Source organism: Meleagris gallopavo, chromosome 1 (assembly GCF_000146605.3).
Source record: "Meleagris gallopavo isolate NT-WF06-2002-E0010 breed Aviagen turkey brand Nicholas breeding stock chromosome 1, Turkey_5.1, whole genome shotgun sequence".
In the NCBI taxonomy this organism is placed as follows: domain Eukaryota; kingdom Metazoa; phylum Chordata; class Aves; order Galliformes; family Phasianidae; genus Meleagris; species Meleagris gallopavo.
Genome location: NC_015011.2, coordinates 1265369 through 1292022, shown reverse-complemented (window position 1 = coordinate 1292022; position 26654 = coordinate 1265369). Strand labels below are relative to the sequence as shown.

Below are 26654 nucleotides of genomic sequence, written 5' to 3'. Positions count from 1 at the left end.
GCCGAGGCCTGGGCTCGCCTGGACCACAAGTTTGACCTGATGTATGCCAAGCGAGCCTTTGTGCACTGGTACGTGGGTGAAGGCATGGAGGAGGGGGAGTTCTCAGAGGCCAGGGAGGACCTGGCTGCCCTGGAGAAGGATTACGAGGAGGTTGGAAGGGAGTTTGAGGAATAACTCCACCTATGGGAAGGCAGCTTGGGTTGTGAATAGCTTTTGTATCTTTGTCCTTCTATAAGCGTTGGAAGGGAGTTAGGGGCTGGATTTGAGGCATTGTGACTGGGGAAACTCCACAGACTGGCCAAAAGCAACTCTTTGTTATGCATGAATTTGCTTGAATAAATGGTGACCAGCAAAAAAAAAGTTACTTACTGAAGTACCACTGAATTTTGCTCATTGTTTGGGGGGGGGGGACTTTTGCACTTGTAGGTGCTGGGATGGATTTGCCAACTGCTCTGCTAAAATGCACCTTGAGCTGGTGACCCCACTTAGGCTCTGCTTTCTCCCTGCTACAAAATGCAGCTGGCTCTGCTGCTCCAGGCTGCTCTCCTCTCTGAGGTACAGCAGGGGTTGGGATCAGGTTTCTCAAGTCCCCCACCATCATGCAGAGTCCTGCTAAAGCAATCCAAAAGTCTGGCTGCCAGGGCTGAGCTTGCCTGGAAGTCTAATTGGAGTCTGGAGATGAAAATTGAAATAGTCTGCTGTCTGTCAGACCTCTCTGGAGGTGTTTGACCTATGTCTAGCTCATTCCAGGCATTAAATCAAGAAGCTGGGTGAGGGTTGCCCACCTTGCACTACACAAGAATCTCTGCAAGCACCTAATTAGTTGGAAAAATTGATTTTTAACTTGATCTCTGGTCTGGAGCAGGTAATGACACCACTGGGAGTCTCCTCCCAGTAAGTGATTTGAGAAAAAGAACTGGCTGTAATGCAGTGGGGAAGCCGGAGCTGTAGTCAGGCTATAATTGAAGGGCTGACAGTGCTGGCTCTGGGTTGCACTGGAGGAAAGCTTAAACAACTAAACAACCTGAGATGATGGGGAGAGTTCTTATTAAAACCTGTCTCAGCTTGCCATTACACAGCTGGGCTCAAAGGAATGGCAGTGTCCCAAGGTCAACAAGTAAAGGAGCTCCTAGGGGCCGTCTCACCTCTAGCTGCCCTTAGCCTGGGGGAGCAAAGCTGCTTGGGTTGGCAGTGCCATGACTGAAGAGAACTGGTGTATGGCTCTTCCCTGCACCAGAGATGGAGAAGAAGTGTGGCTATCAGTCAAGGGAGGAGTTAGTGGTGGAGCTCTATGTACTCTTTGCTGTAGGACACTGAGGAACAAACCTGGCCCCCAACCCCACGATCTATCCTTATTAGTTAACAAATGGGTTGGAGCCATGTACTGGAAATCCCAGACCTGAGGGCTCTGTGTGTTGCATTCCAAAGGACTCTTACTTTTTATTTCATGACCGGCACTGCTATCGCAGTACACAAGTAGGGAAAATAAAAGAGACACTGTACAACAAAGTGCATTGCTCTTGGGAGAGAGTCTGTAGGGTGCATTGCTTGTGGAGGGGACAAAGTGCCTCCTACAATCATCAACAAAGGACACTACTTCCCCAACTTCCCCAAAAGTCACAGTACTGTTACCCCTACAAGGAAAATCCTTCCCTCCCTCACTGTGTTCATGGGATGGCTGGAGCAGGGCCATGCTGATAGATGTGCCCAATAGTTGACTTCATTAATAACCTTTTCAATGACATCAGCCCTGGTGTTGCGCTGATTGCTTTCTTAGGTGCAAGAGTGTGGCTGTGCTCCTTCCCTGGCTCATAGCTCCAGGCAGGAGGAATCTTCAACCAAGTCCCCACCAATGTCATTGGTTTTGTTGGGTTTTTTGGGGAGGGAATTTAACCAGCAGATTCAAACCTTGCTGCTTGTAGGCAGTGGAACTGTTAGGAAAAGGTGGCAGCCCTTGAGACCAAGTTTAGAAACCTCAACATGTTTACCTGTGAGCGTAGATTTCATTGGGTTGACCGGCTTTGGGGATCCATTGCCATACAAGAGCTGGAGATGGACGAGAAGTCAACTTAGATGTGGTAGGATCTGGTTGCTTCATAGAACCATTAAGGTTGGAAAAGACCACTAAGATCACCTAGTTCAACTCTCAACCCATCCATATTTGTCCCCATGAGAACCATCATTTCCAATAGCAATGAGACAGCCCTAGCAACTTTTTAGCTTGGTAAATCATACAGTGGTGATTTGAGTACAGAAGCTTCAGTCCAACAGGAACACTCCCTAAGGTTCCATTTATTACCCATTCATTCTGCCAGCTCACAGCATCCAACGAAAAGCTCTAGCACCTTCCAATTCCATCTCCCAAGTATGGCAACTATCCCTGAGTGTTCACACTGCATCACTTTGAGGAATGTGGTGAGGCAGAATAAGCTATAGGACACAAAGAGTACTTGGAGAAGTCAGGCTCCACTTTAAGGCAGCTCCCAGCTTTAAAATAAGGATGGATCTAGGGCTGTAGTATATAATAAACATCAAGCCTAACGTAGCCCACCATGAACAGGGCACTTAGAGACACAATTCAGTGTGGAGAAAACCATTCTCTCCTCTCAGATGTTTATAAACACTCTTTCTTCATTTCTTTTACTCCTGAGGCACCTGAACCTGAATTCCCAGGGCAAACTCTGACCTCAGCCATATGAGATTGATTTCATGCTCACACCAGTAGACTAACGGAATACCCAAGATAATCTCTAAGATGATAAAAGCAGCATCCAGCTCTAACCAGGCAAGCTCTGCAGGACATAGGACATTTCCCATAACAATAACTACAATCAATAATATTCAGAGTACTCAGACCATTGGCCATTTCCCCCAGAGACAACATCCCCACACTAATGACTTCTCCATACAAAGTATCCATTAAATCCAGAAAACTCAGAGCGATAGAACATCTTTATTCAAATACAAAGGACAGTTGCATAGAAGTGTACTGGTACATTTTAATTAAAAGGTGCTTTTGCAGTAAAAGCCAGAGCAAGAGTTTGCCATGTCAACCAAAGCAGGCAGCTTGCAAAATTTCCCTGGGCTAGCAAGCAGGGTCCTCTGCCCAGGCAGGACACATCCCCAGCACTGAGCCAGGCACCTATTCAGCTTCACTCATTGATAAACAGCAGTGTGATAAAGCTCAAGACACCCATGCTACAGAAGTGCACTATGAGCACATAGACTACGCAAGCAAAAAAGGTATAATATGTCAAACAGTAGCACTGAGGTTCAGGACAATCCTTTGGCACCTCGAGGCACTCAAGACCAGTTTAGCCTGATGACAGAAAGTTTGTATTTCATCTGAGGTTTGACTTCAAGAAGAACAGACAGAAGTTTGTTAGTACTCATCCTCATCAGCCTCATCTTCTTCTCCATCTGCTGAGTCCCTTCCAACCTCCTCGTAATCCTTCTCCAGGGCAGCCAGGTCCTCCCTGGCCTCTGAGAACTCCCCCTCCTCCATGCCTTCACCAACATACCAGTGCACAAAGGCTCGCTTGGCATACATCAGGTCAAACTTGTGGTCCAGGCGAGCCCAGGCCTCGGCGATGGCCGTGGTGTTGCTCAGCATGCACACAGCCCGCTGCACCTTGGCCAGGTCCCCACCAGGCACCACCGTTGGGGGCTGATAGTTGATGCCCACCTTGAAGCCCGTGGGGCACCAGTCCACAAACTGGATGGAGCGGCGGGTTTTGATGGCCGCAATGGCCGCGTTCACGTCCTTGGGCACCACGTCACCCCGGTACAGCAGGCAGCACGCCATGTACTTGCCACGCCGTGGGTCACATTTCACCATCTGGTTGGAGAACTCAAAGCAAGCGTTGGTGATCTCCGGCACCGACAGCTGCTCGTGGTAGGCTTTCTCTGCCGAGATGATGGGTGCATAGGTGGTGAGGGGGAAATGTATCCGTGGGTAGGGCACCAGGTTGGTCTGGAATTCAATCAGGTCAACGTTCAAGGCACCATTAAATCTCAAAGAGGCGGTAACTGAGGAGACGATCTGCCCAATGAGCCTGTTGAGGTTGGTGTAGGTGGGCCTCTCGATGTCCAGGTTGCGGTTGCAGATGTCATAGATGGCCTCGTTGTCCACCATGAAGGAGCAGTCTGAGTGCTCCAGGGTGGTGTGGGTGGTGAGGATGGAGTTGTAGGGCTCCACCACTGCCGTGGAGACCTGTGGTGCTGGGTACACAGAGAACTCCAGCTTGGACTTCTTGCTGTACTCTACAGAGAGCCGCTCCATGAGGAGGGAGGTGAACCCCGAGCCTGTGCCTCCCCCAAAGCTGTGGAAGACCAGGAACCCCTGGAGGCCGCTGCACTGGTCAGCCTACAGTGGAACAATGCATATTTACCTCTCTCTTAAGGATTATTCCAAACAACACAGCAATAAATTCTACTTGGAGCACCTTCTCACCAGAAGATAAGTAGCTAAACAATAGTAAATAGGCAATGGACTTAAGTTGTGCCAAGGGAGGTTCTTGTTAGACATTAGGAAAAAATTCTTTTCAGTAAGAGTGGCCAGGAAGGGAAACAGGTTGCCCAGCGAAGTGGTGGAGTCACCACACCTATTGGTTTTCAGGAAGTGGGTATATATCACACTGAGGAACAGGGTTTGTTGCACATGGTTGTGATGGGTCAATGATTGGACTAGATGATCTTAGTGGTCTTTTCCAACTTTAATGATTCTATGAAAACAAAGTTCCACCTAGAGCACTTTCAATCCCTAGAGTGAATTAACTCATTTTTTTCATTCTACTACACCCTGCCCTACATCTTTAAGTAGATGCAGAATATCCACATTGTCAAATGGTAACTCTGACCAAGTTACTCAGTTGCACATCGATGCATCAATGCTCAATGTGTGTCTAAGCATCTGAGAGGAGAAAGGAGGTAGCCTGTGGGTCCTGGACCCCTAGAAGAGATCTTAAAGTTTTTAGCAACTGGCATCCAAGTGCAGTGTTACAAACTTGCCTCACACTTATTAAACGTGGAGTTTGGTCTTCCCAGCCTGGACCATTGTCCATTTAGAATTAATCTCTGCAATCTTACATTCCCTCTGGTCAGAAGTCCTTTTTTCTCTCTTACACCTAATGTTTTCTCATTCCAGCCCCGAATACATGTATAATGTGCAATGTTAAGCGTAGGCATACATGATCAGATGGCCCCTCACTTTATTGAATCTCACTCACAAGATCATAGAATCATTGAGTTTGGAAAGACCACTAAGGTAACCTAATCCAGCCATCAGCAACTCTTGAGCTCAGAAGAAAAAAAAGCCCTTTATCTAAGTCTATTACTCCAAAGTCTAAATGACGTTGACCATGGTGTGCTGTTTTAGGAGAAAGGCTCTTCTCCTCTTACCATTTTCCGAATTCTGCTGAGGACAGTGTCTATAATCTCCTTCCCAATGGTGTAGTGGCCACGGGCATAGTTGTTGGCAGCATCCTCCTTGCCGCTGATGAGCTGCTCTGGGTGGAAGAGTCCATGGTAGGTGCCAGTTCGGATCTCATCTATACGGAGAAGCAGTCAGTTACAGGTTCTGGACATCAGTGTGGTACAGCAAAACACATTCATGCCAGATCCATCCCTCCCAGCTTCAGGCATCTAATGGAGACAGGCATTAGGAGTAATTTCTCCAGGCTCCACTCAGTCAGTGAGGTTGTGAGACACCCCCCAGAGGTTATTTAGACCCACTCAGTCAAAATGCTGGATACATTTCATATTCTGTTGGCTCACTGACTTGGTTCCCAATTTAGTGCCTTGATTGGATGCCTAAAATTAAGTGGAACCAAAACAAAGTCTACGTTCCTTCCATTAAATAAAATGAGTCACATCTTAGATGTTAAGATAAGAGCAGACACATTCACCCACAGGAGAAGCCTAGAAGGCAGAGGCAGGTTGGGTGTGCAATCTGAAGTGGATGCAATTTCCACCAGGTTGTTTCCACCAGGTTCTAGAGAAGTAAGAGTTTGTCTAGGAAGGTATTCTGAATTAAATCAAAATGCCAAATTGAATCAAACCTTCCGAGATCACTAACAGAGCTGGAAATGAAATGGAAGCAGAAATGCTGCTGTAGCAAAATATACAGAAGCATGAAATTTAGAACACCCATCTGCTCAAAGAAGCTTCAGAGGCAGTCTTAAAACCAGATGTGCCAAATAAGTCATAAGATAGTGCAATTCAGCCCACAGCTACTGAGATTGACAAACCTCTCTACATCTGCTGAGAATTAAGATGCAGATCTCTTAAAAAGAGAGATTCATACAATTGTTTGAGTTGGAGGATACCCTTAAAGGCCATCTAATCCAGCTCCCCTGCAATGAACAGGGACATCTACAGCTAGATCAGATTGCTCAGAGCCTGCACCAGCCTGATCTTGAATGTCTCAGGGACAAGGCATCCACCAGATCTCTGGGCAACCTATTCCAGGTGAAGACAAGTCAGTATATGAGGAGTAACGGGTTTGTTATTTCCAGGTCCATTTGGAAATGCAATCCCTGCCCAGGATTCACATTTTATGGTGCCACAACACCCACTTGACCCATTATTACCAATGACAGTGGGCTCCAAGTCTATGAACACTGCCCGAGGCACATGCTTCCCAGACGCTGTCTCACAGAAGAAGGTCTCAAAAGAAGAATCCACTTGCTCAGACTGTGGCTCCACAGGTTTCACCAGCTTGGAGCCAGGAATGGTCCCATCTGCCTGGATCCCATGCTCAAGGCAATACAGCTCCCAACAGGCATTGCCCATCTGCACGCCAGCCTGCCCGATGTGGATGGAAATGCACTCCCTCTGCAAGGGGAAATGGCTTGTTAAGGTGATTTTTAAGACATCCTGTGGCCTAGCATTAGCCCCTGTGGTTCTTGTTTGAGCCATTTGCTGCAGCAGATGATGAGGGAAACAGGTGGCTTCCGCCCACTGCCATGACTTGGAGCAAGGATCAGACTGTGTTCTGTAGGGCTGTTGGACACATAGCATCCCTAGGAAGGACTCTCCCTGCCCAAGGGAGAAGGAAGGAAGGAGGTGATGGGCTTCATGCCAAGGCAGGAAGAGCCAGCAGTGCTCAGCTTCTATCTTGCTCAGTGCTGAACTGGTTTCATTACAGAGCACTGGATCCACTGGGTCCCAGGGCAATGGGGACCCAAGGACAACAGCTCCAGGCTCCCTGAGCTGAAGAGCTCTTCAACAAGCAGGGAGAAGCCAAGCATGGAGTCACACCAGGAAACGAAGCCAGAGGAAACCAGCAGTCACTCAGGGCAAGAACAAAGGGAAGCCAGCACCTGGGGAGAGGCTCAGAGTCCTGATGTAACCAGATCATCCTCAAGAAGCATCCCAGCAACCTCCAGGGTGGCGGAGGCATAGACATCTTTGAGATACTTTTGATGGTTGTACGCTTCCGTCAGTAATTGGCATCTTTGCTGTTTCCACCACCCCAAGATCAAAGTGCTGCCACAGCAACAACAGCTCACATCTCAGCTCCCACTTGCAGCCACCAATAGCACAGGGATTCCCATTGAAGGGAGATGGTGAGCCCACCTAAAAACGGCCAACAGTACAGTTTTTTCCTGGTGTTGATGGAGAGGACACCTTGTGTATGCACACTCACAGACATGACTGCCCTCAAAGGCACTACCCTAATGCTAGACAGCCCTGGGGACCCATTACTCATGGCATTGCAAGAGTCATCAGGAGACAGATGCAATGCAACTTCTCCCCTCTTTGTCTCCATGGATATGCCAAGAGATTTCTCAGCTCTCAAGCAAGACTGATGGCCACCATGCATCCAGGTCAACTGCCATAAGGATGGACACCAACTGGATGAATGCTCTTTGCAGAGAGACAGCAAACCATTTGCCCACAGCTGGGAGAACAATCTAATCCAGGTCTGGGCTGGGTGTGGAGGCTGTCTTTAAGCCCTCCCTCTCTCAGTTGATATTTGCACTATTTGGGAAATGCTGGCTGCCATTTGCCCATCCCTCCCAGCAAGATGGTTGCAATAGCTCCTCGCCACACTTTGCATGGGTCACCAGGACCCGCTGGGACAGCTGCTCTCCTGTCTGTCCTCTCCCAGCTTGCAGTCCCACCACCTGCTTCAAGGGGCACTGGCATTTTCAGCATAGGGAATGGAGAGAGAAAAAAAAAAAGAAAGAAAGAAAGCCTATTGGAAAGGGGGGGGGGGGAAGGGAAATCTCATATTCTGCAGGTTTGGGTTTTTTAATCCCCACTCCCATATGCTGGAAGGGTTTTTTGAGATCCCAGACTTACAATTTTAGCATCCAGATAAATTGCATTTTACAGACTCTGGCTATAAGCAACCTATTGTTGTCCAGCTGATTTCCCTTTGGAAATCAATACGTAAATTTTTAACTGTTTTGTAACCAAGACAGACTCCTAAAAGTCAGCAGATAAAAGGAAAAGTTCAAAAGCTACTTCACTGGGTGCTACTTTGAAGTTTTCTACTTGTAACATGCAAAAGGACACCATCAGGTTTTCCAACAAGTTGCCCTTCACAAAGTGACAGTTGTGTCATTCCTCACTAAAAGTTTCAGCCAGTGCTGGAGTCGCAGTTTTTTTTTTTAAGTAACCATATCAGTCCACTTCAGTTTTACAGCTGCAAACTCCTAAGAGCAAAATTTGAACAGAGAAAAGAAGAAAATAGAAGGGGGAGGAGGGATTTCATTCATTTAATATCTAATCAGAAGGGTTTCTGGAAGACAAAGGCAACATGGCAGCTCACTCCTAAGGAAAAAACCCTAAAGGTCTCTGCAAGTTGTACAAGTTCCCTACAGCAGTGTGAGAGGCAAAGTGTTCAACTCAGGAACGGGGCCAACAGTGTCAAACTTTCAATTTTAGCATATCATATAGTTGTGTCTCAAGATATACTGGTCCCCCCACCTCAAAAAAAAAGTAAAACCCAACTTGCATTAAGGAGGCAGTCACAGCCCTACAGACCCCATCCCAGGAGCTGCAAACTCAGAGCAAAAAGAGCAGCAAGAGGCCACTGAAAGAGCTGCTCTGCACATCCCTCACTTTTCCCTTATAAGGAGCAAACACTGAATCAATAAACCAGAAGGTAATTGGCAATTAAACAAAGCTGCTTGGAATTAACATCCACGAGAGAAAGGCGAGAGAAAAGAGCAAGCAAGCTGTTCAGCTCGGCACACTTGGAAAACAAACAGTCGGTATTTTAAGTTTAGGCTAATACAAACGTAAGGCATGCTCTTACCATGATGAGACTGGAGACTTGCTAAGATCTAAGCAAAACAGCTGCTACCCCTGCCTCTCCCTGCAACTTTATAGCCCAGGAAGGCTTGACTCCACCTGAATATAAAGAAGCTTTCTGCTAGCTTAAAGGAGCAGAGATCCTTTTCCTGTGCATTCCCAGAAAGAGCAAAGGATAAATGATCTGTTAGTGTCTGGACGGTGTGATTTCTGTGATTAAACTGCCTTGGGCACAGTGCAGCGTGAGTTGTTTTTGTTTTCTAAACTGCCTCAACTGGAAAAAATAAAACTAAAAAAGAGAAATTATAGAATCAAAGGATGGTTGGGCTGGAAGGGACCTTAAGGATCAGCTATTTCCAACCTCAGACTCTGGTGATGGAGATCCAGACCCCAAAGGCATCACAGAGCTGGGTGTAAAAGATCCAGAGCCCAATGGTGCCAGAGTTTCAGACCCCACTGGCATCACAGATCTGGGTGACAAAGATCCAGAGCCCAACAGTGCTGGAGACCCAGATCCCAAAGGCATCACAGAGTTGGGTGATGGATGTCAGACTCTGGCTAGAAAGAAGAAAACTGGGGAAGTTTGAGTGCCCCCATGTAATTTAGTTTTTCCAGAAGAAACGATCTTCCCTTTGCCAATATTCAGAGCAGTATTGGTGATATGTTGTACCTTGTCTGGTTTTAGACCCAGTCCTGTCATTTTGGTCTTTGTTCCGTATCTCCACTGACCTCCATGGTACATGATTTTTGTACCTCTATTGCATTAAGGTTCAGGCTTAGATCCCCCCCTTTGCCCCATCTGCTAGACACAAAGTGTTCATTTTGCCCTTAACTGTATCCTGTACATGCATAGGAACATCTTTACTTACCTCTTCATTCTGCCATTAAAAGGTTCCTGAACCTGCTTTTGTTAAGCCACTGTTGCAATAAGTTGGCAGCTCTTGGGGTCGGGTGGGATAATCATATCCCAGACAGCAACAGACATGAATGCAGCCAAGGGCGGTGAGTTTCTCTCTGTTTTGTGAGATGCTCTCCAATGTTTCCATTGGTATACTGTGGCAAAATCAAACTGGTCAGGTTTGGAGGACAGGACATACCAAGAAAGAGTTAGAGAGCAGCTCGTTCATTGCTGAAAAAGGCAGAATCCTTTCACTGTATCCTGAAGGTGATCAAGCATTGAACAGGGACCTAAAGATGCAGGAATTTTTTTCCTTGAACATATTCAGGATTCTCCTGCACAAGTCCCTACGCAACCTGAATCCCTAAATCCCCAGGATGAGTGTGAGGTATTTGTAGGAAGTAAAATTCAGCTTTTCACTATGGATACACATGCATCTGATGATTATAGGAACATAGAATCATGGAATCATGGAATCATAGAATGGCTTGGGTTGGAAGGGACCTCAAGGATCATCAAGCTCCAACCCCCTTGCTGCGTGCAGGGCCACCAAACTCCATATCTAATACTAGAAAAGGCTAGAACATCATCAGCAATAAGGTAACTTTCTAATGTCAACATCATATCTGGGCTCAGCAGAGCCTAAAGTGTAGAATACTTATCCTCCCACCATTCCAAAAAAAATGAGCACAAGGCTGCAGTTTTGATGGGCAAAGAGATGAGTTTTGGGAGGCATGGATGGAACAGCTCTGCCCAGCACTGGTGTGTTTAGCCCAGCCTCTGTCTCTGAGGGCAGATGGGAGCTTTACCCTATTCTTGCTCAGGGCTACGCCAAAGGTTTAGAGAAATCGAGTTAAGCAGGTCGAGTGCACGGTTGTGCCTGTTCTGGAAGTGGGAGAATTCAGACCTAATTGGGTCAGGCTGGGTTCTTTTGTTAGATACAGCATCATGCAAACACATTTGTCAGCGTTGTGGCCTCCAAACTTCTGCTGGGAATAAAAGTGGCCTCTGAGGACAGAGAAGCTGTTTGTTTGTGAGCAGCTTCCAAAACGTGTGCACCAAGCCTGCCAGTCAGACAAGATCTTCTTTTTTCAAGTGCCATCTATTTCTCAATAAGAAATGAGAAAATGAGGAGCTCCAGCAGCTCAGAGAACAAAGTATTCATTCGCTGGATGACAGGGTCAACCCAAAACTGCTCATAACTCCACATTTTTGGGCGGCAAAATTCCATCTTTCTAAGGAAATGGAAAGTAAAGGAGAGTAGTACTGTAGTCTGGTGGTGACAACCTGCCTGCAATCTCAGCTCTGGGACATATTTAGAACAGCATCAATGAGAAGGACAGAGGCCAACCCCCCTGTAGACCCACTGCAGCAGCTCTCAGCCTTTTTATAGCCAGACCTCACAGCTGCTGCCTCTTTTTTTCCCACTCTAGTGTCCTAAATATTGCATCCTGGTCCTCCTATTGCTGTCCCCACCACACAGTCCAGCACCAGCTGCTGTTTGCCTCTATGAAGCAAATCTTTACCTATGAGGATGCAAGTGCTGTCCCAAAAGAGGAGTCCTCAGGTGGAAGAAAGAACTGTGGCCACACTCTGGGCAAGCACTTGAATCATCAGGGAGGATTAAAAAAAAAATCCTCATTTTGCTTCAGGCTGAGCCAAATGTGTGGTTTGTGTGTGTGTGTGTGTTTTCTGGTTAATTAGCTAAACTGAAAAAAAAGAAAAAAAAAAAAAAAGAGATTTACTTAGCTCTGAAATCCACCATTTTAGGAGTAATTTGCTCCTGTCTTTAATTGTGCACCTACTTCAGTTTGCTCCATTCTACATGTGCACTTGCCTAGCATCAGCTTTCAGTCACTGGCTCTCATTATGCCTTTTGCAGGGGAGTGAAAGCTGCCAACTTTCCACACCCTCATCCCTCTGAAGGCGGCTGTTGTCTTTTCAAGTGAATTTAAGGCTGGCCAAAAATATTCAGAACAATAATCCTAAAGATCTCCATCCTTTCCATTAGCCTGAACTGCCAGATCCCATTCTCCAGCAGCTCTCTATCTTTCTCCATTGTCATCCAGAGACATAAAAACACTGAAACCATGACACCGAATACCACTACCAAGCTTCCAATTGGGAAGGAACTCATCCTACACCAGTAGTTCACAAAGCTCAGCCAGTGGCTGGCTGGCACATCTCACATTTGAGACCTTGAGGAGCTTTGGTGGCCAAGCAAATTTTATTACATGGTCTTCAGCACCATATCTGGTGAGCAAATGAAGAGCCTCCCAAAAGGCTCCTATTTACTGCTGGGCCACCTAGCCCTCTGGACACCATGCTTTTCCCTCCAGGCTTTAAAAAAGGCCTCAAGGCACAGTTACCCTATTTTAGGTTTGCCAGGGCTGAAGCTGAAGTGCTGCTCCCGATAGCAGTTGTCCTTTATCTATCATACAGTGAGGCCCCAACCTCAGCTCAGGCATCTGTTACTGATAAGCAGAGATGATTTATCCAAGCATTAGCCTGGATATCTCTAGCATTTGACTGTGTGTGCCTCTGTTCACGCACTGTTTGGTTTTACACTGCTGCTTCCCTGCTTTTCTGCTTGAGGGATACAACTGCACTTCTTTTGCTTACATGGTATCCTACTCCTGGCCAACACTATCTGCAAACACATCTTTGCAACGCAAGACAAAAAGGAGCAAATTGGATACGAGGGGATCCCTTCAGATATAGCTTTAAAAAAAAAAAAAAAAAAAGAAATAATTTGCTACAAAAACAAACTGTCAAGAAAAGCATTCAGTATCAGGAGGAAATCTCAGCATTCTCCATTGTAATGCAAAAATGTAGAGTAAAAAGTGGTTAAAACTGAAAACCTTCATTTCAAAACTATCACGATGGGTTGTTTTGACTTTCCAGGTTCTCCCTTCCCTATCCCCTCATTTTTCTTTCCAAATAAAACCCTGGCAGACCCATCCCCATTCTGTGAGACAGCTCAATTGGAGTGGAACTGCATATTTCAGCAAAGCAAGCTTCCAGCAGAATTCCCCCAACCAGCTCTGCCTCGGAGCTATTCCCATAACCCAGGGTGGAGAAAGCACCCTCTATTTGTGTCTGCACAGCTGTGCATTCCCTAAAACAGATAGCAACCAGCTGTGGGGTAGGGGCTTCTTTCTGGTGGAGATGGGCTGTAGCAAGAATATATTATTATTTCTTCTCCAGTTGCAAAGGGTTATTTCTTCTCTTTTTTCTTCCTTTAATTGCATTAAAAGTAACAAAGCAAATGCTTTAAGGAAAAGCATTCTTCTAATGTAAATTGGACTTCTAATCTTTAATGAGTTTCAGAGAGGCAAAGGTCTGCCTCTCTGTGCCCTGCTCCTAGCCATACCCACGAGCAGCTGCTTAGAGATGTGCAGAGGGCATGGAAAATGCATATAACATCCCCTGTAGTCTCCGTGCTGATTTTAATTCAGCTCAGGGACTTTCCAAACCACGTGTGGTTTCCACATACTCAACAACCCTCAATGCATTTCCCTGCCATCGATTCGTCTCGTGCCCTTGAATGTTGTCCAACGTTAGCATCAGCTCATGGGCACTTTTACTTTCAATTTGTTCTGCAGGACTCCAAGTAACCAACTTCCTGCATTCCCCTGGCTGTAAAGCTGAAACCATCTCATCCAGCAAGAGCACGTGCACATTCCTTGATGAAAGGTTGTGTTTTTTCCCCTGCCAGTGATGTGACTTTATCTGGTTCTGCAGAGTATCCTAGCAGTTCTTAATGGCTGACCCAACTGCCAGTCTTGCAAGCTTTTGGTTTAAAACAAACGAAGACCTGAGCCAGATTCCTTATTGTTCACTAGGATGTTATTGTAAATACTGTGAAACTGCCCCATTTCAGCGTGGATTCACTTCTTCATTGACCCTAATAGAATCATTAAAGTTGGAAAAGGCAACTAAGATCATTTAATCCAACCATCGACCCATCCCCACCATGCCCACTAAACAATGTCCCACAGTGTCCCTCAGTGCCTCATCTACCCTTTTCTTGAACACCTCCCTCAGCGAGAGTCATTTGAGAGATACCTTGACTCCACAGGAAGGTAGAGGTAGAAAATCAAAGAATCATAGAATATCCTGAGTTGGAAGGGAATCATAAGGATCATTGAGTTCAACTCCAAGATCAAGGAAAGCTCATAAGCCATCTAAGAACTCAGCATTCGTGCTTCCCTTTGTGTTCAATTTCAGAGCTAGAAACACTGCCTTTAGTGGGATGGAAAACTGAAGCTTCGCATCAAGAGATTTGGAAGAATTAAGTTTCACCATTAATTTGAATTATTAAGATTAATCTGAACATTGTGTAAATATGTAGACACATTTGATTTTCCAGAACTGGACTTGATCATCCTTATGGATTCCTTCCAACTTGGGATCTTCTATGATTCTACGATTCCACTGTTCTTGGCGGTATGAAATCTTCTCACTTCTGGAAGCATCTCCACTCTTTTTTGGGAAAGGATTGTTTGGGTGGTGTTGAAAACAAATTCACAACAGTGTCAAAAGGACACTGTAACACTGCAGTTGAAGACCTGCTCCCCTGCTGTGCAAAGTTTTGAGCAAGAGTCCTTCCCATCGCCGCAGACAAAGCCAACACATGATTGACATTTCTGATTACTTGCAGTTCGTGGGGCTTCTCTAACAGCCCTAAATCTCTGACAATGATAAATGCTGTCGTTGAGCCCATGTAAACAACTGGTTTGAAGATGTAAAAGCAAAACATTTTTTTCTTTTATTTTCTGAAAGATGGAATGCACTGTAATAACACACGCAAGGGCTGCATTACTATTAGAACTGTTTCTTTTTTTTTCCTACATTGACCAGCTCATAGAATGAGGCAACAAACAAACGAGGCCCAACTGTAATGTCTGTAGAAAGTGAGAATGGAAGAGCAGAGTGTTTTGGACTATCCAAATTAATTTACTTAATTTTATATTCTAAAAGGAATTAATTCTGTATGGTGTGTGACAGTTGGGAAACACATCACTCGAGGCTTACAGCAGCAGCTAGGGTATCTTCTAAGCCTTATGGAAGAGCCTTCACACTGACTGTGTCACTTGGCAGAGTTCCTGTTGTGACTGTGAACCACATGTGCTATTTATCTTTATGCTTGCTGACTACCTGGAACGCAAAGGCAATTTTCCTGTAGTGTTATGGCATTTATTTTCTAGGTTTTTCAAGATGAAAATACAGTAATTTTTTTAATGGCTCTAAATACTGATGGTGACACACACCTTAATCATGTGCAATTTATGGCCTAAGGTTTTATTGCATCATAAATGTCTAAGCTGCTTCAAATCCTCAAGATGACTACTTTCAAAGTAGTGTAAGTGCTTAAATGAGCAATGTTGCCAAGTGTATAAAATTCCGAAAAATAACTCAATGCTCTGAATCCTGAAAAAGATTGCTGTCAATGAAGCATGCTTTAATCTTCATTTAATTAAGTTTTCTTGTTTGAGAACCATAAGTCCTTAACACATGGGTCACTGATTCCCTACTTAATCCAAAAAGTCTTTCCAAAATGAGACAGGCTATCCATTTAGATTGGTGTCCCTATTACTCCTTGCTGAGAGCAGGGAGGCGAAAGCCCAGCAGGCAAAAGCCCTCCTCTGTGCAAAATATGCTATCTCCCTGAAGATGAAGCGTGGGGCAAAGACCAAAATTAAAATTTCTCTTGGAGCATCACAGGCTTCTGGAAATGCAGTTTTCAAACCCAACAGCACTTGCTAGCAGGTGGGTCCTGTAGCACTCTCATCACCCCCTTAGCAAGCCCCTGAGAAGTGTGTTTGGTAAGTAGTTGTATTTCTGCTCCACTCATGAGACCCCGTGTGGGCATAATCTTCAACTCTAATTTGTCTTTGACGTGCACTGGGCTGCCTTAGTCAACCTTCAATGATACAAAATGCCTGAGACACTACTGGGGATGTGGCTATAAAGCCAGGATGTCTCCTGCAGGAAGGCAGAGATTCTGTCCTGATCTCCTGACTGCCAAGAAAGAGGATGATGTGCCAACCTGCATTGAGCTTAATGCCTAGCTTTGAGCTGTTATCATTACATGGTATCTTAAATCCACTTATGCTTATTAAAATTCCAAGCTCTGGTCATTCAGATGCAAGCTGTAGTTCTACAGTCCTCCTGGAAGATGGGAAAACTTGTCACCTTCCACATATAGCTCCATGCCAATCTTCCACCTTACCCTGGAGGACTTGGGGGGCAATAAAGCCATATCAACTGCAACCTAGATACTCAGCATTTCACCTGTACCTAATGATGGTACTATGAAATGATGTGTCATAGTATCATAGAATGCTTTAGGTTGGAAGGGACCTTATAGATCATCAAGTTCCAACCTCCCTGCCATGGATGTTCTCCCCATATTGTCATTGATTTCACCAAGAGAGTATTGACTCTGCCTGGTGACCCCATCTTTGGATATACCTTGCACTCATGACCTCCACACCTATAGTTTTAGCAGAAGTATGCCCTGAGTACCTTTCAGATCACAAATGCCTGTTCCAAGTTCTCCAACCAGATGGAAAAATCATTTGACCATGGCTTGCTGCCTACTGTGCTGGGGGATGGATGTGGCTGAGGCCACTGAAGAATGCAAAAATCAGGAGGTTCTGAAAGACTGGGAGCTTTTCAAACCTAGAAACCAGGATTCCGTTGAGGAGAAAAAGATCTCTAGGGTAGGAGACAGAGCTTTGGAGAAGGACTGGAAAGAAATGAAAGAATTGATCTGGTTCAGATGAATGCCTACCAGTGATTATAAGCCAGTGTAAAAGAAATACTGAGCAGGGCAATAAAATTTGCTAAGCTGTTTAGGCTTGGACAAATAAAGAAACTTCACAGTTTTGTTATGTTAATTCTGTACTAAAATAGAATAAGCACATCTAATTCCTTTCGCTTTGGCATGGTATCAGTGCTGAGTCTGACTACTCTGGCATACTCTAAGTCTGGTGTATTGCGTGTGCTCACTCTTCCTCCCTTCCCACTAGTACATTTCAAAATAGAAGTACAACTTCTCTCTAAAACCTTCAAACCTTTGCCTTGCATATGGTTATATTTAACCCTTTGGCAGGCTGCTCTGTTCAGCTTAAAGAAGGGGTATCGACTTCTGAATCAAGTTGCAGATCCCACTTCAAAAGTTTGGGTTTGTATTTTAGTACCTCTGAAGAATCCATTTCTGATTCCTGACTAAAAAACAGCCAATACCTGGCACATATGCAGGGTTTTAAATGGGTTTCAAAGCATTTCGTCCAACTGCTGCACAGAATTTGAGACCGACCTGCACCTGGAATGAACATGATAAATTGCAAAAGGTGGTTCCAGCACAGCACTCTGGGGTGCCAGCGTTGTTAAAGGGAGATTTTTTGGCCAAAACTTTCTGGTCCAAAGGCATTCCAAAAGAGATCATTCCAGTTTCTAAGCGAAGATAAATCATTACCTCTCCTCTCTTCTGGGACCCTCTGGGGCTGCCACTCCAGGACAGACTCTGCCCCACCATTAACAGCCACTTTTCACAGAGGGGAAGAGCTGAAATGGAGGAGAATTGAGATTTCATCCAAGGAGGACACATTTTCCCATTAGAGCACCTTGCTCAAAACACCCCTTAAGCTGAAGTGGGGTGGGTGAGAGCTCACAGGTGCATGATAGCTTCCCAAGGCAGAATTTATGGGGGTTTGTAGCCAAGACATCTGGTTTTCTCCAGCACTACCACAGTTTAAGAACCCGTTCAAAACAGTTTACACATCAGTTTCATGCTGGGACACTGCAGGCTTCAACAAAAGGCTGTGACACCTCACCCACGCTGGGCTGCATCCCACATTTAATCCACTTCTGTGTGTATTTTGAGGCAGTGTCTGAGGTATATTCTTAATATTTCAGCCTATTTATTTAAGGTATATTTTCAAGATTCGAGAGGGACACATTTTTCCTCTATTCCTCAGATGATTTCTGCCTTTGGGCTGACACTGCTACCCTCCTCGAGGCTGTGAGGTGTTGGCTCTGCGTTTTCCGAGAAGTTCTTAACAGAGAGAGCGGTGAGGTGCTGGAACAGGCTGCCCAAAGAGGTTGTGGATGCCCTGTCCGTCTCTGGAGGTGTTCAAGGCCAGGTTGGATGGGGATCTGGGCAGCCTGGGCGGCTATGAAATGTGGAGGTTGGTGGCCCTGCATGTGGCAGGGGGGTTGGAGCTTCATGATCCTTGAGATCCCTTCCAACCCTGGCCATTCTGCGATTCTATGATTCTGTGATTCTGTGAAAAGATGAGAATGGGACGAGGACGGAGGGGTGGGGGAAGGAATGACTCCGTGCCTCAGTTTCCCCTCTGCTAGGTCCTCCAAGCCGCCCGATGCAGCGCAGGACACAAGGGGGCACTGTGCTCAAGGAGGCGACACTCTTTCCCCCAAGCACTCCTCTCACCTCCCCTCTCGCTCGTCCCGCCCCCGCGTCTCCCAGCAACGCGCTGATTGGCTGCCACCTCCACCGCCGCCATTTTCAAACCGCCGGTTCGCCGCCGCCGCTGTTTTCGCCGCCGCCATTTTCCGCCGAGCGGAAGCGGCGCGGTGTCGTCCGGTTTCCCCCTTCCTCTCGTTCCTCAACCTGATTCTTCACCATGGAAGCCGAGCCCGTGGGCCAGAAGCCCCCTCGGCGGAGAAGGGGTAGGGTCAGTGCTGGCACCAGCGCCGGCCGCTCGCCCCCGGCGGACAGCACCCCCGGTGGGGCCGCGTCCTGCAGCCGGTAGGAGCCGCCATCCCTCCCCGTCCTTCTGTCAGGGGCTGCGGCCCATGCTTCTCCCTGGGTGTGCGCGTACCGTGAAAAGGGGATCTCCTCTTGTCTTCCTGTCATGTAAAGGGGACGTTTCCTCAACCCTCGGGGAGCTCTACGCCTCCTTGTCTTGTAAAAGGGACCCTGCGCCCTTCTGTCTAATCGGGGAATTCCCTTCCAACGGCTTTACGGGACCTCTCACACCTTACGAAGCGGGCACTTCTCCCCCGACGCTGCTGCAGGCTTTCCCACCTTATAAGGTGGTTGTGTCCATGGCTTCGGGGGGCCCTGAGTGTCCTGTAATTGGGCATAGGTGCCCCAGTGCTCCTTGTATGCTTTAAATGTGTGTGGGAGGGGGCATTCCTCAGGCTATCACACGTTTTCTTGCCTGTTTCTGTCCCGTAAAAGGGATATTTGGTCCCATTTCAGCCCGTGTCCCCAACTGCTCAAAGGTTTCTGTGCAAATGTTATCCTCCACCACCTTCTGTGGGATCCTTGCAGCCCCTATTTGTCTTGGAGAAGGAAGAGAGGCTCCTTGCTCCTCAGGGTGGGTGTTGGTGCAATGTGGGGGTGGGGTTTCTCTTTCCCCTATCTGTTGTCACACTGCTTCCCTTCTGCCTTTTTTGTCACCCATTTCAGATACTGATTTCTACAGGGCTCCTGTTGGGTGTAGTGGGTGTTGTTAAATACAGAGTTTGGGGTTGCTCTGTTTTGGTCCTTTAGGGAGGATTGGGCTGAGGTCAATCTCCCTTGGCCATCACCAGCACTCTTGGAGGACTCAGCCAAGCTTCCAGGATTTCCTCCAGTCATAATACTAGATCCATTGGGTATGGAAGGGATCGGGACTCTGGCTTTTACTGTCATTTTAAATCTCTCTGTATGCCATTTGTTACTATTATTTTGATGTGCTGGACTTGAGAGACCTTTCTAGAGACCACCCTGTGAAAGAAACCATTATGTCTTAAGTTAATCTGTGGATGATCTTAACTGTGTTGACCCCAATACCTGGATGTGTTTATAGGTAGTAGTTGACCTGAGTGACTCAACTCCTTCTGATTTTTATCAGGACAAACCCAGTTTGATCAGCACAGGTTTGTGTTTTTATTGCTTTCAGGATTAGGAAATGACTCTTGCAACTTTGCAGGTGGTGTAGAAAGCACATTCATGTTCAGATAGAGATTTAGAGGCAGTGGGCCTGTGATCTAGATCTTTTCCTCACTGCTCTGGTTTTTTGTGCCCTCTGCAGGACTGCAGTTCTTTGTAATCCTGCCTGGCAGCTGCAACCTGCCTGGGTTGGAGAGTGGTGAGAAAAATTCCTGCTTTTCCTCCAGTCCTACTCAAGCCCTGGAAAGGCAACCCGTGTTTTGAAATCTGTTGAAATCCCTCACAAGCTGTGTGGGTGTGCTCTATGATTTAAATGAAAGCAAAGTGAATGTTGGTGTTATAAATGTTAAAATGTTGGTTTTGATAATGGCTGGCTTTAGTAACCATTGAGTGTTTTGTGTGGTAGAATGTTTCAATGACCCTTAAAATACACATTTTCATGGAAACGTGCTGCACTGTCTTCATGATCAAACTGTTGCTTGTAATTACTACACTTGAAAAATGAAGAGTAATTGAAGGCTTCAGTGTCTTGGGGAGGTGACGAAACACGCTGGCTGGCTCTGTTTTTGGGGTGGTCACACATTCCTTTGTGAGGATTGTCTGTGTGGAGAAACTCAGAGAAATTGTGGAGAAACTGGGAAAGGAGTTTATGTGGAAAGGACATGTATGTATTAAGTCTTCATCTTGAGACTCATAGGCAAGATGATGAAGCTGCTGGCATGAGAATAACAGAAGAGTTTAATAACCAGAAGGAACTTCTGGTGGTCTCAAGTCCAGCCCTTCCTTAAAAGAGGGCCAGCTACAAATCTAGCTCAAATTGCTCAGAGCATTGGCCAGGTGAGATCAGAATCATCCAAAGACAAATGTCATTGCCTCTGGGGAGGGGTCTGTATTTCAAAGTTTGACCACATTTATTGTGCAAAAGCATTTTTCTTCATATCTAATGGAATTTGTCCTTGCAGTGACTCTTTCCATTCTGCTGTGTGCACACAAGATATCTGTTTTTTGTGTTCTCTACTTCTTTTCAAATAGCTAGAGCCATTTTTGCAGTCTCTCCTCATGCAGAGGAAGCCCATTCTGTTTTTCTTCATTCATTCTGTGTTCCAGCCCTAGCACCTTCTCTTTAGCCCTTGGCTGTCCTAGTTACTGATGTTCCCTGTGCTGGGAGGCCCAAAGCTGGACCTGGTCCCTAGATGGATTCTCACCAATACTGTCATCTCTTGACCTGTTTGCTGTGGTTTTGCTACCCTACTAATGGAGAGAATCATAGAATCACAAGGTTGGAAAGGACCTACAAGATCATCTAGCCCAACTGTCCTCCTATTACCATTACTGCCACAAGCTATAAACCATATCTTGTAGCACTTCATTCAGCCACCTTGCTGCAGAACACAAGTGACATCATTTAAATTGCTTAATCCCTTCAGCTGTGGTGAAGTGGAAAATGAGGAGGGAGGAAAAAAAAAAAAGCATCTGGAAGTAGGTTTGTTTTCTCGACTTTATTTTTGTTTACACCTTAGCCAAGTTTGTGTCTTATGTCTGAATGCTCCTGCTACAGGGTTCAGTTCTGAAGCTTCCAACCATTCCGACCTTGGCTACCTCCGTCCTCTATTGATTTGCCTTAACATTTGTGCAGGCGTGCATGAAAAAGCCTTTTGTCTCCAGCCCTGTAACCCGACCCTGGAGGAGGAGTCCTCTTCCCACCAGGCTCATTTTAGTCAAATATCTCTCCAGTCAAAACCGGAGCTCCGGTTGCAGGCCTGGGGCCTCTCGTTGAAAGTCTATGAATGCGTGAAATACATTCAGCAATGTTTGAGGGCGAGGTAATAGCCTTTATTAGATGTGCCCCCTTGCACACACTGCTTTGCTTTTCTACTCGTAAGACCCTTATGGATGTGATGTTCCCAAGCAGTCTCAAACCAGCTGAGGTTTATCATAAAATTGTTTGGGTTGGAAGGGACCTCAAGGATCGTGAAGTTCCAACTCCCCAGCCACAGGCAGGGTTGTCAACTGATAGATGAAGTACTAAGCCAGGCTGCCCAGAGCCCCATTCATCCTGGCATTGAATGCTTCCAGGGATGGGGCAACTGCAACCTGTTCTAGCACCTCACCACCATATTTTGTAGAAAGCATTGATTTTTGTTTCCAAAAGTGTTTGTGACCAGGGAGATGTGAAGGGATGCCATTTTGACACAGTATTTGCAATCAGCCCTTTGTGTAATCTCACAGCCTTGTCTAAAAAGAGAGGAGACAGTTGTTAGTGTGATAGAGGATGACTTACTTGGCTGTGGGTATTTCACATGAGAGCTCTGATCTGGGGACTGCTCTAACATCTTATTTTCCCTCTAGGTCTTTCCTTCAGCAATAGAATCAAGGTTAGAAAGGACCACTAAGATCATGTAGTCCAACCATAAATCATCTACTCCAACCACAGTAGTGCAATAGTTCTTCCACGATGATGTGAATTGGATTTAAGGTGTGAGCAGGGCAGGTAATTTCTCTGTTGAACAGAGGGAGAGGAAACTAATGTGCCCAGAGCGGTGCTGAGGTGAGAGAGAGGAATACATTTACCAAGATTTTTTTGCTCTATTGCCAGCTGGTTTCAGACCTGGAATCAGAGTGCAGTGCTAGGAGAGTGTTTCTATGAACTTCATGTCCTTGGCTCCGACAGCTGAGAGGCGAAGAAACTGCAAAAAGGCTTCTGGGATGGATAAAAGAAATCTTGTTTGGATTTTTGTTTGTTCTGTAATCCTGTTCCTAACTTCATAGTTTCTCTCTTCTTGAGGTGAATCCAGGTAAAACTGACAGCTCAGGGGCATGTTATCTCTTCTGAGGTAACACAGATAAAACAGTGAGTGTTCTCTTGCCCCAGACATGCTATATAACCCCATTTTGCATCTCTCTTACCTCTTCTGCCCAGCTGCAAGATCCATGGCTCAGCACCCTGAGGGGAGGAGACAGGTACCCTCCAACCCCAGGCAAGCCTGGAGTTTGCAAAATGTTCTTATCTTTGTCCAGATTCTAACTGTTCTGGTATCTAGAAACAGTCCATAGCTTTCATATTGCAAAAGCAGCCAGAGGGGATTGTGCAGATTTAAAATACTGCTGTGCTGAGGACAGAGGTGGACTGTCATATCATTTAATTTCAGCCCTAACTCACATTCCCCTGCTCTGGTGTCTGGGTCTCGTGTTTTGGTACTACAGAGTCACTGTTATTTGCAGCTGATCCTGTGATCAAATGTAGTTCTGTGGTCGGCTGATCCTTGCTCTGCTTTTGAGGTCTCAGTATTAAAACAAGGACGTGCTACTTGAGTCAAACTCTACAGAGGAAGGGAAAAGATGCATATTCATGTACTTGTAAACATTTTAATTGTAACCATCAGTTCTCAGTTGTTATTCAAATGGGATTAATCCCAATTATCCTGCTGACTTTGGAAGGATTAAAGAAACGAGTGCTTTTTATGTAGATCACATTTAGTGTGGAAGATGGAAAAGCTGCTCAGTTGTCAACTGCGTGTCGCATTAAGCCTTTGAGGTCTGAAGGAGGCCGGCCACTGTTGGATTGAGAAAGCAAGGACAGACAGCTGCTGGCAGTGTGGTGAGTGGATGGGACTGGCAGAGCAGCAGGTGTTGGAGACTGACAGCATCCATGTGTGTTTTCTCATGGGTGGTGCAACTGTGAACCCCTACCAAATGGGGGTGGATGGGGACTTGTGTTCCCCAAAACTCTGTTTCTCCTGCTTCCCTTTCAGCAATCCCACTCAGTGTGACTGCAGGGTTTTTCTGTCGAACCAACACCCAAAAAACATGTGATTGCTGACCAAACCACCTTTCCTTATGGCCGTGGGATTGCTGAACTCTGCTTGTAGGGTTCTGACTGCGAGGGGGATGCATTTTTTGGTGTCAGCCTATGGTCACACAAAGCAGGAGCCTTTGCTGCAGCTGCTGAGGGAGCTTTGTAGAGAGACTTCATAGCTGAGTTAGGAGCAAAGAAGCTGGCTATCAACTTAGATGGATTTTAAAGAGGCATCTGAAGCGAGTCCTTTCTGAATAATAAAAAGTCTTTTAAAATCTGTGATCACCCATTTATTCTGCACAGTTTGCAATAAAGTCTTCAACTGGCTTGTGTTTATTCACTACACATTTAGCCTATTTAATGTCAGTTGTTTGTTGGCCTGTGACCTAATGCCAAGTGTTTTGATGGTGATACCTCTTTCCTTTCTTCTAATTATGGCTTTTCTGAAATGAATGTTTGTTTGCTCTTGATCTCTTTTGTGATTAAAGTCTATATTCCATCAGACTTTCTTGGACTGGTAAAATAATAATGCAGAGTGCAAACATACACTTTTCTTTCCTATTATCACATCAAAGTTAGCACAAATGGAAACTTTTACTCCACTGAAGAAGGTAGCGATTAAAATGCATCACTTGAACATAATTGGAAGCTACAGTGCAGCTTTCAGAAAATGTCTAGAGGCTCTCATATTACCACTGCTTTCTTCCAAAGCAGACTGTGAGTGTCTGGGTTTCAATGTGTTCAGGGCTTGGTATGCAAACATGCAGTCGCTTCGGTCAGTTGTGCTTTCGCAGGCCTTAAATGCCCAGCTCACACGAGATGGGTGATGCTGCACTTGGGCAGTGGTAAACAGGAATCAATCAGGGTTTCATCTTTTTAAAAGCTTTTACTTTGTTACTTCTGTTTCTCTTCAGTTTTCATTTGCACAGGAGCTCTACTTTTCAACAGCTGGGAGAGGGCTAGGAACAAAGTATCTCTAAAACTGGGGCTTTGTATTTAAAGTGATAAAATTGTGGCACTGTACTTATGCCTGGTATAGACTCATTTTCAGTGAAACATGTTCGCTTTTTATAGTTTTCAACTCTCCCTGCACTCTTGAGTGTCTGAAGGCTTAATAAAATCTATGTGTTCTTGTAGCAAACTGGATTGAAATCCTGACCCTACTGGACACCAATTAACACCTGCTGATGCAAGAGTACTGGCCTTCTTCTGCAAGGAGCAAAGAAGTGTGAGCATACCTGACTGGTCACAGCCCTGTAAACTTGTGTCTTTTTGTTAGGCCATTCTGAGTCTATTAAAGCACAGACAAAATGAATATAACAAGCTGAAGTAAGCACTGTGTGTGCTTTCAGTGGCCTCTCTGCAAATATGTAGGAAATGTTGATAACACCTGTGGAGCACTCGCCTCCTGTGCGTGCTCCCTGTGCACCTCAGTGCTTGGAGATGCTGGAAATAAGGTTTCTCATAGGGGAGATGACTTGGGAGCAGAGGGAAGAAAGCAAAACCTGTGAAATCATTCAAAACTTAGCTTTTTTTCTAAAGCATGATGCTTGTGCTTTGCCAGAATATGTGGCAAATGCCACCAGCCAGTTATTAAAACCTCAGGTAGCTCTTAGCACTCTCAGCTTCCCTTTATCTGAACACTGATTGTGGGTTAACACCAGTCTCTTAATTACTATGTGCTGATGATAGCCTGACTCGTTATTGTCTTGTAAAACAGAAGTCACGCTACACTTACCAAGTAATTATCTTCACTCACAAATGATTATCCTCAATGTTCATTTGCTTAATCCAAGCTATTACTGCTGCAATTAATATTTTCAGGGCAAACTGGTCACAGATGCCTTCCAGGATGCTCCCATCAGATAAGTAAATCACAGTGGGTGAGGAGGAGAGATTTTTGCAGCCCAGACAACTTCAGTCCTACAGTCAAAAGATAAGACTAACATCTCTTCTGTAAACATAGCCCTTTGATGATAAGGAAGATCCCATCAGTGCCTTGGCACCCAGTGAAATAATCTTTTTCCACATGCTGAAGGTACTTTTTCCTCAAAAAGAAATGTTCTTAATTCTAAATGTCTTTTCTGACTGCTTTTACTTCTGGCCTACGTGTAGGCAAAGGTTGGGGTGAGCCCACAGAAGTGACACAGTCCAGTGTGATGGGGAGAGGGCCTCATTTTTCTATTTTTCACTTGTTAGTAGTCCATCATAGAATGGCCTGGGTTGAAAGGGACCACAATGAAAGAAGCAAAGCACTACTGCAATGTCAGTATGTAAAGATGGTTTTTCTTAAAGGACTGAAATCCAGTGCAAGAGACAACAGGTAAAGGCAGGCAGTGAGATTTCAAGTGTGGATTATTGTCTTTGTTGCCCTGGAGGGCAGCAGATAGTCTCAGACTATATTGGGAAATAGCAGATATCTGCTAATCAAGAACAAGAGGAGGCTGGCAGCCTTCCTTCCAAGCAGTGGTGGCAGGCACAGGCTTATCTGAAGACAGCAGTGCATCTCTTGTGAGGAGTCTTTAAAAGAAGACAAATGCATGTGATGCCATAGAAGAAGAGGAATCCTATAAAGTGGGCTGGAAAGTGCAGAGAATGATGCAGTTAATATGGAGGACTATGAGCTTAGATGAGAAGAGTTTATAGGTTGAAGAACGGCTTACTGTGAAGGAAAAAAGACCTGGCTTTATTAATCTTCTCAACTCCAGAAATGCAACAGTCCTTTTACTTACATCTCTACTGGGTAAGAAGGGATTGTAAGAACTTGAGCTCTAACTGGGAATGTG

At 45.6% G+C, this 26654-nt stretch overlaps 2 protein-coding genes and 1 pseudogene across 2 annotated transcripts in view; 2 read left to right on the top strand and 1 right to left on the bottom strand.

Annotated features, from left to right (window-relative positions):
• Positions 1-174, top strand: part of LOC104910995 — a 3834-nt pseudogene extending 3660 nt beyond the window's left edge.
• Positions 175-2934: 2760 nt separating this feature from the next.
• On the bottom strand, positions 2935-9373 carry LOC100545462 (tubulin alpha-3 chain). The gene is made up of 4 exons (XM_010709814.3): positions 9269-9373; positions 6591-6834; positions 5401-5549; positions 2935-4366 (listed from the first exon to the last, which is right to left on the bottom strand). The coding sequence occupies exons 1-4, from the start codon at positions 9269-9271 to the stop codon at positions 3383-3385; spliced, it is 1380 nt and encodes a 459-aa protein (XP_010708116.1). The 5' UTR covers positions 9272-9373; the 3' UTR covers positions 2935-3382.
• A 9443-nt stretch (positions 9374-18816) lies between these two features.
• Positions 18817-26654, top strand: part of NET1 (neuroepithelial cell transforming 1) — a 52567-nt gene continuing 44729 nt past the window's right edge. The window contains exon 1 of the mRNA XM_010709748.3: positions 18817-18941. Within this exon, the coding sequence (XP_010708050.1) occupies positions 18817-18941 (125 nt within the window). The remainder of the gene's footprint in view (positions 18942-26654) is intronic.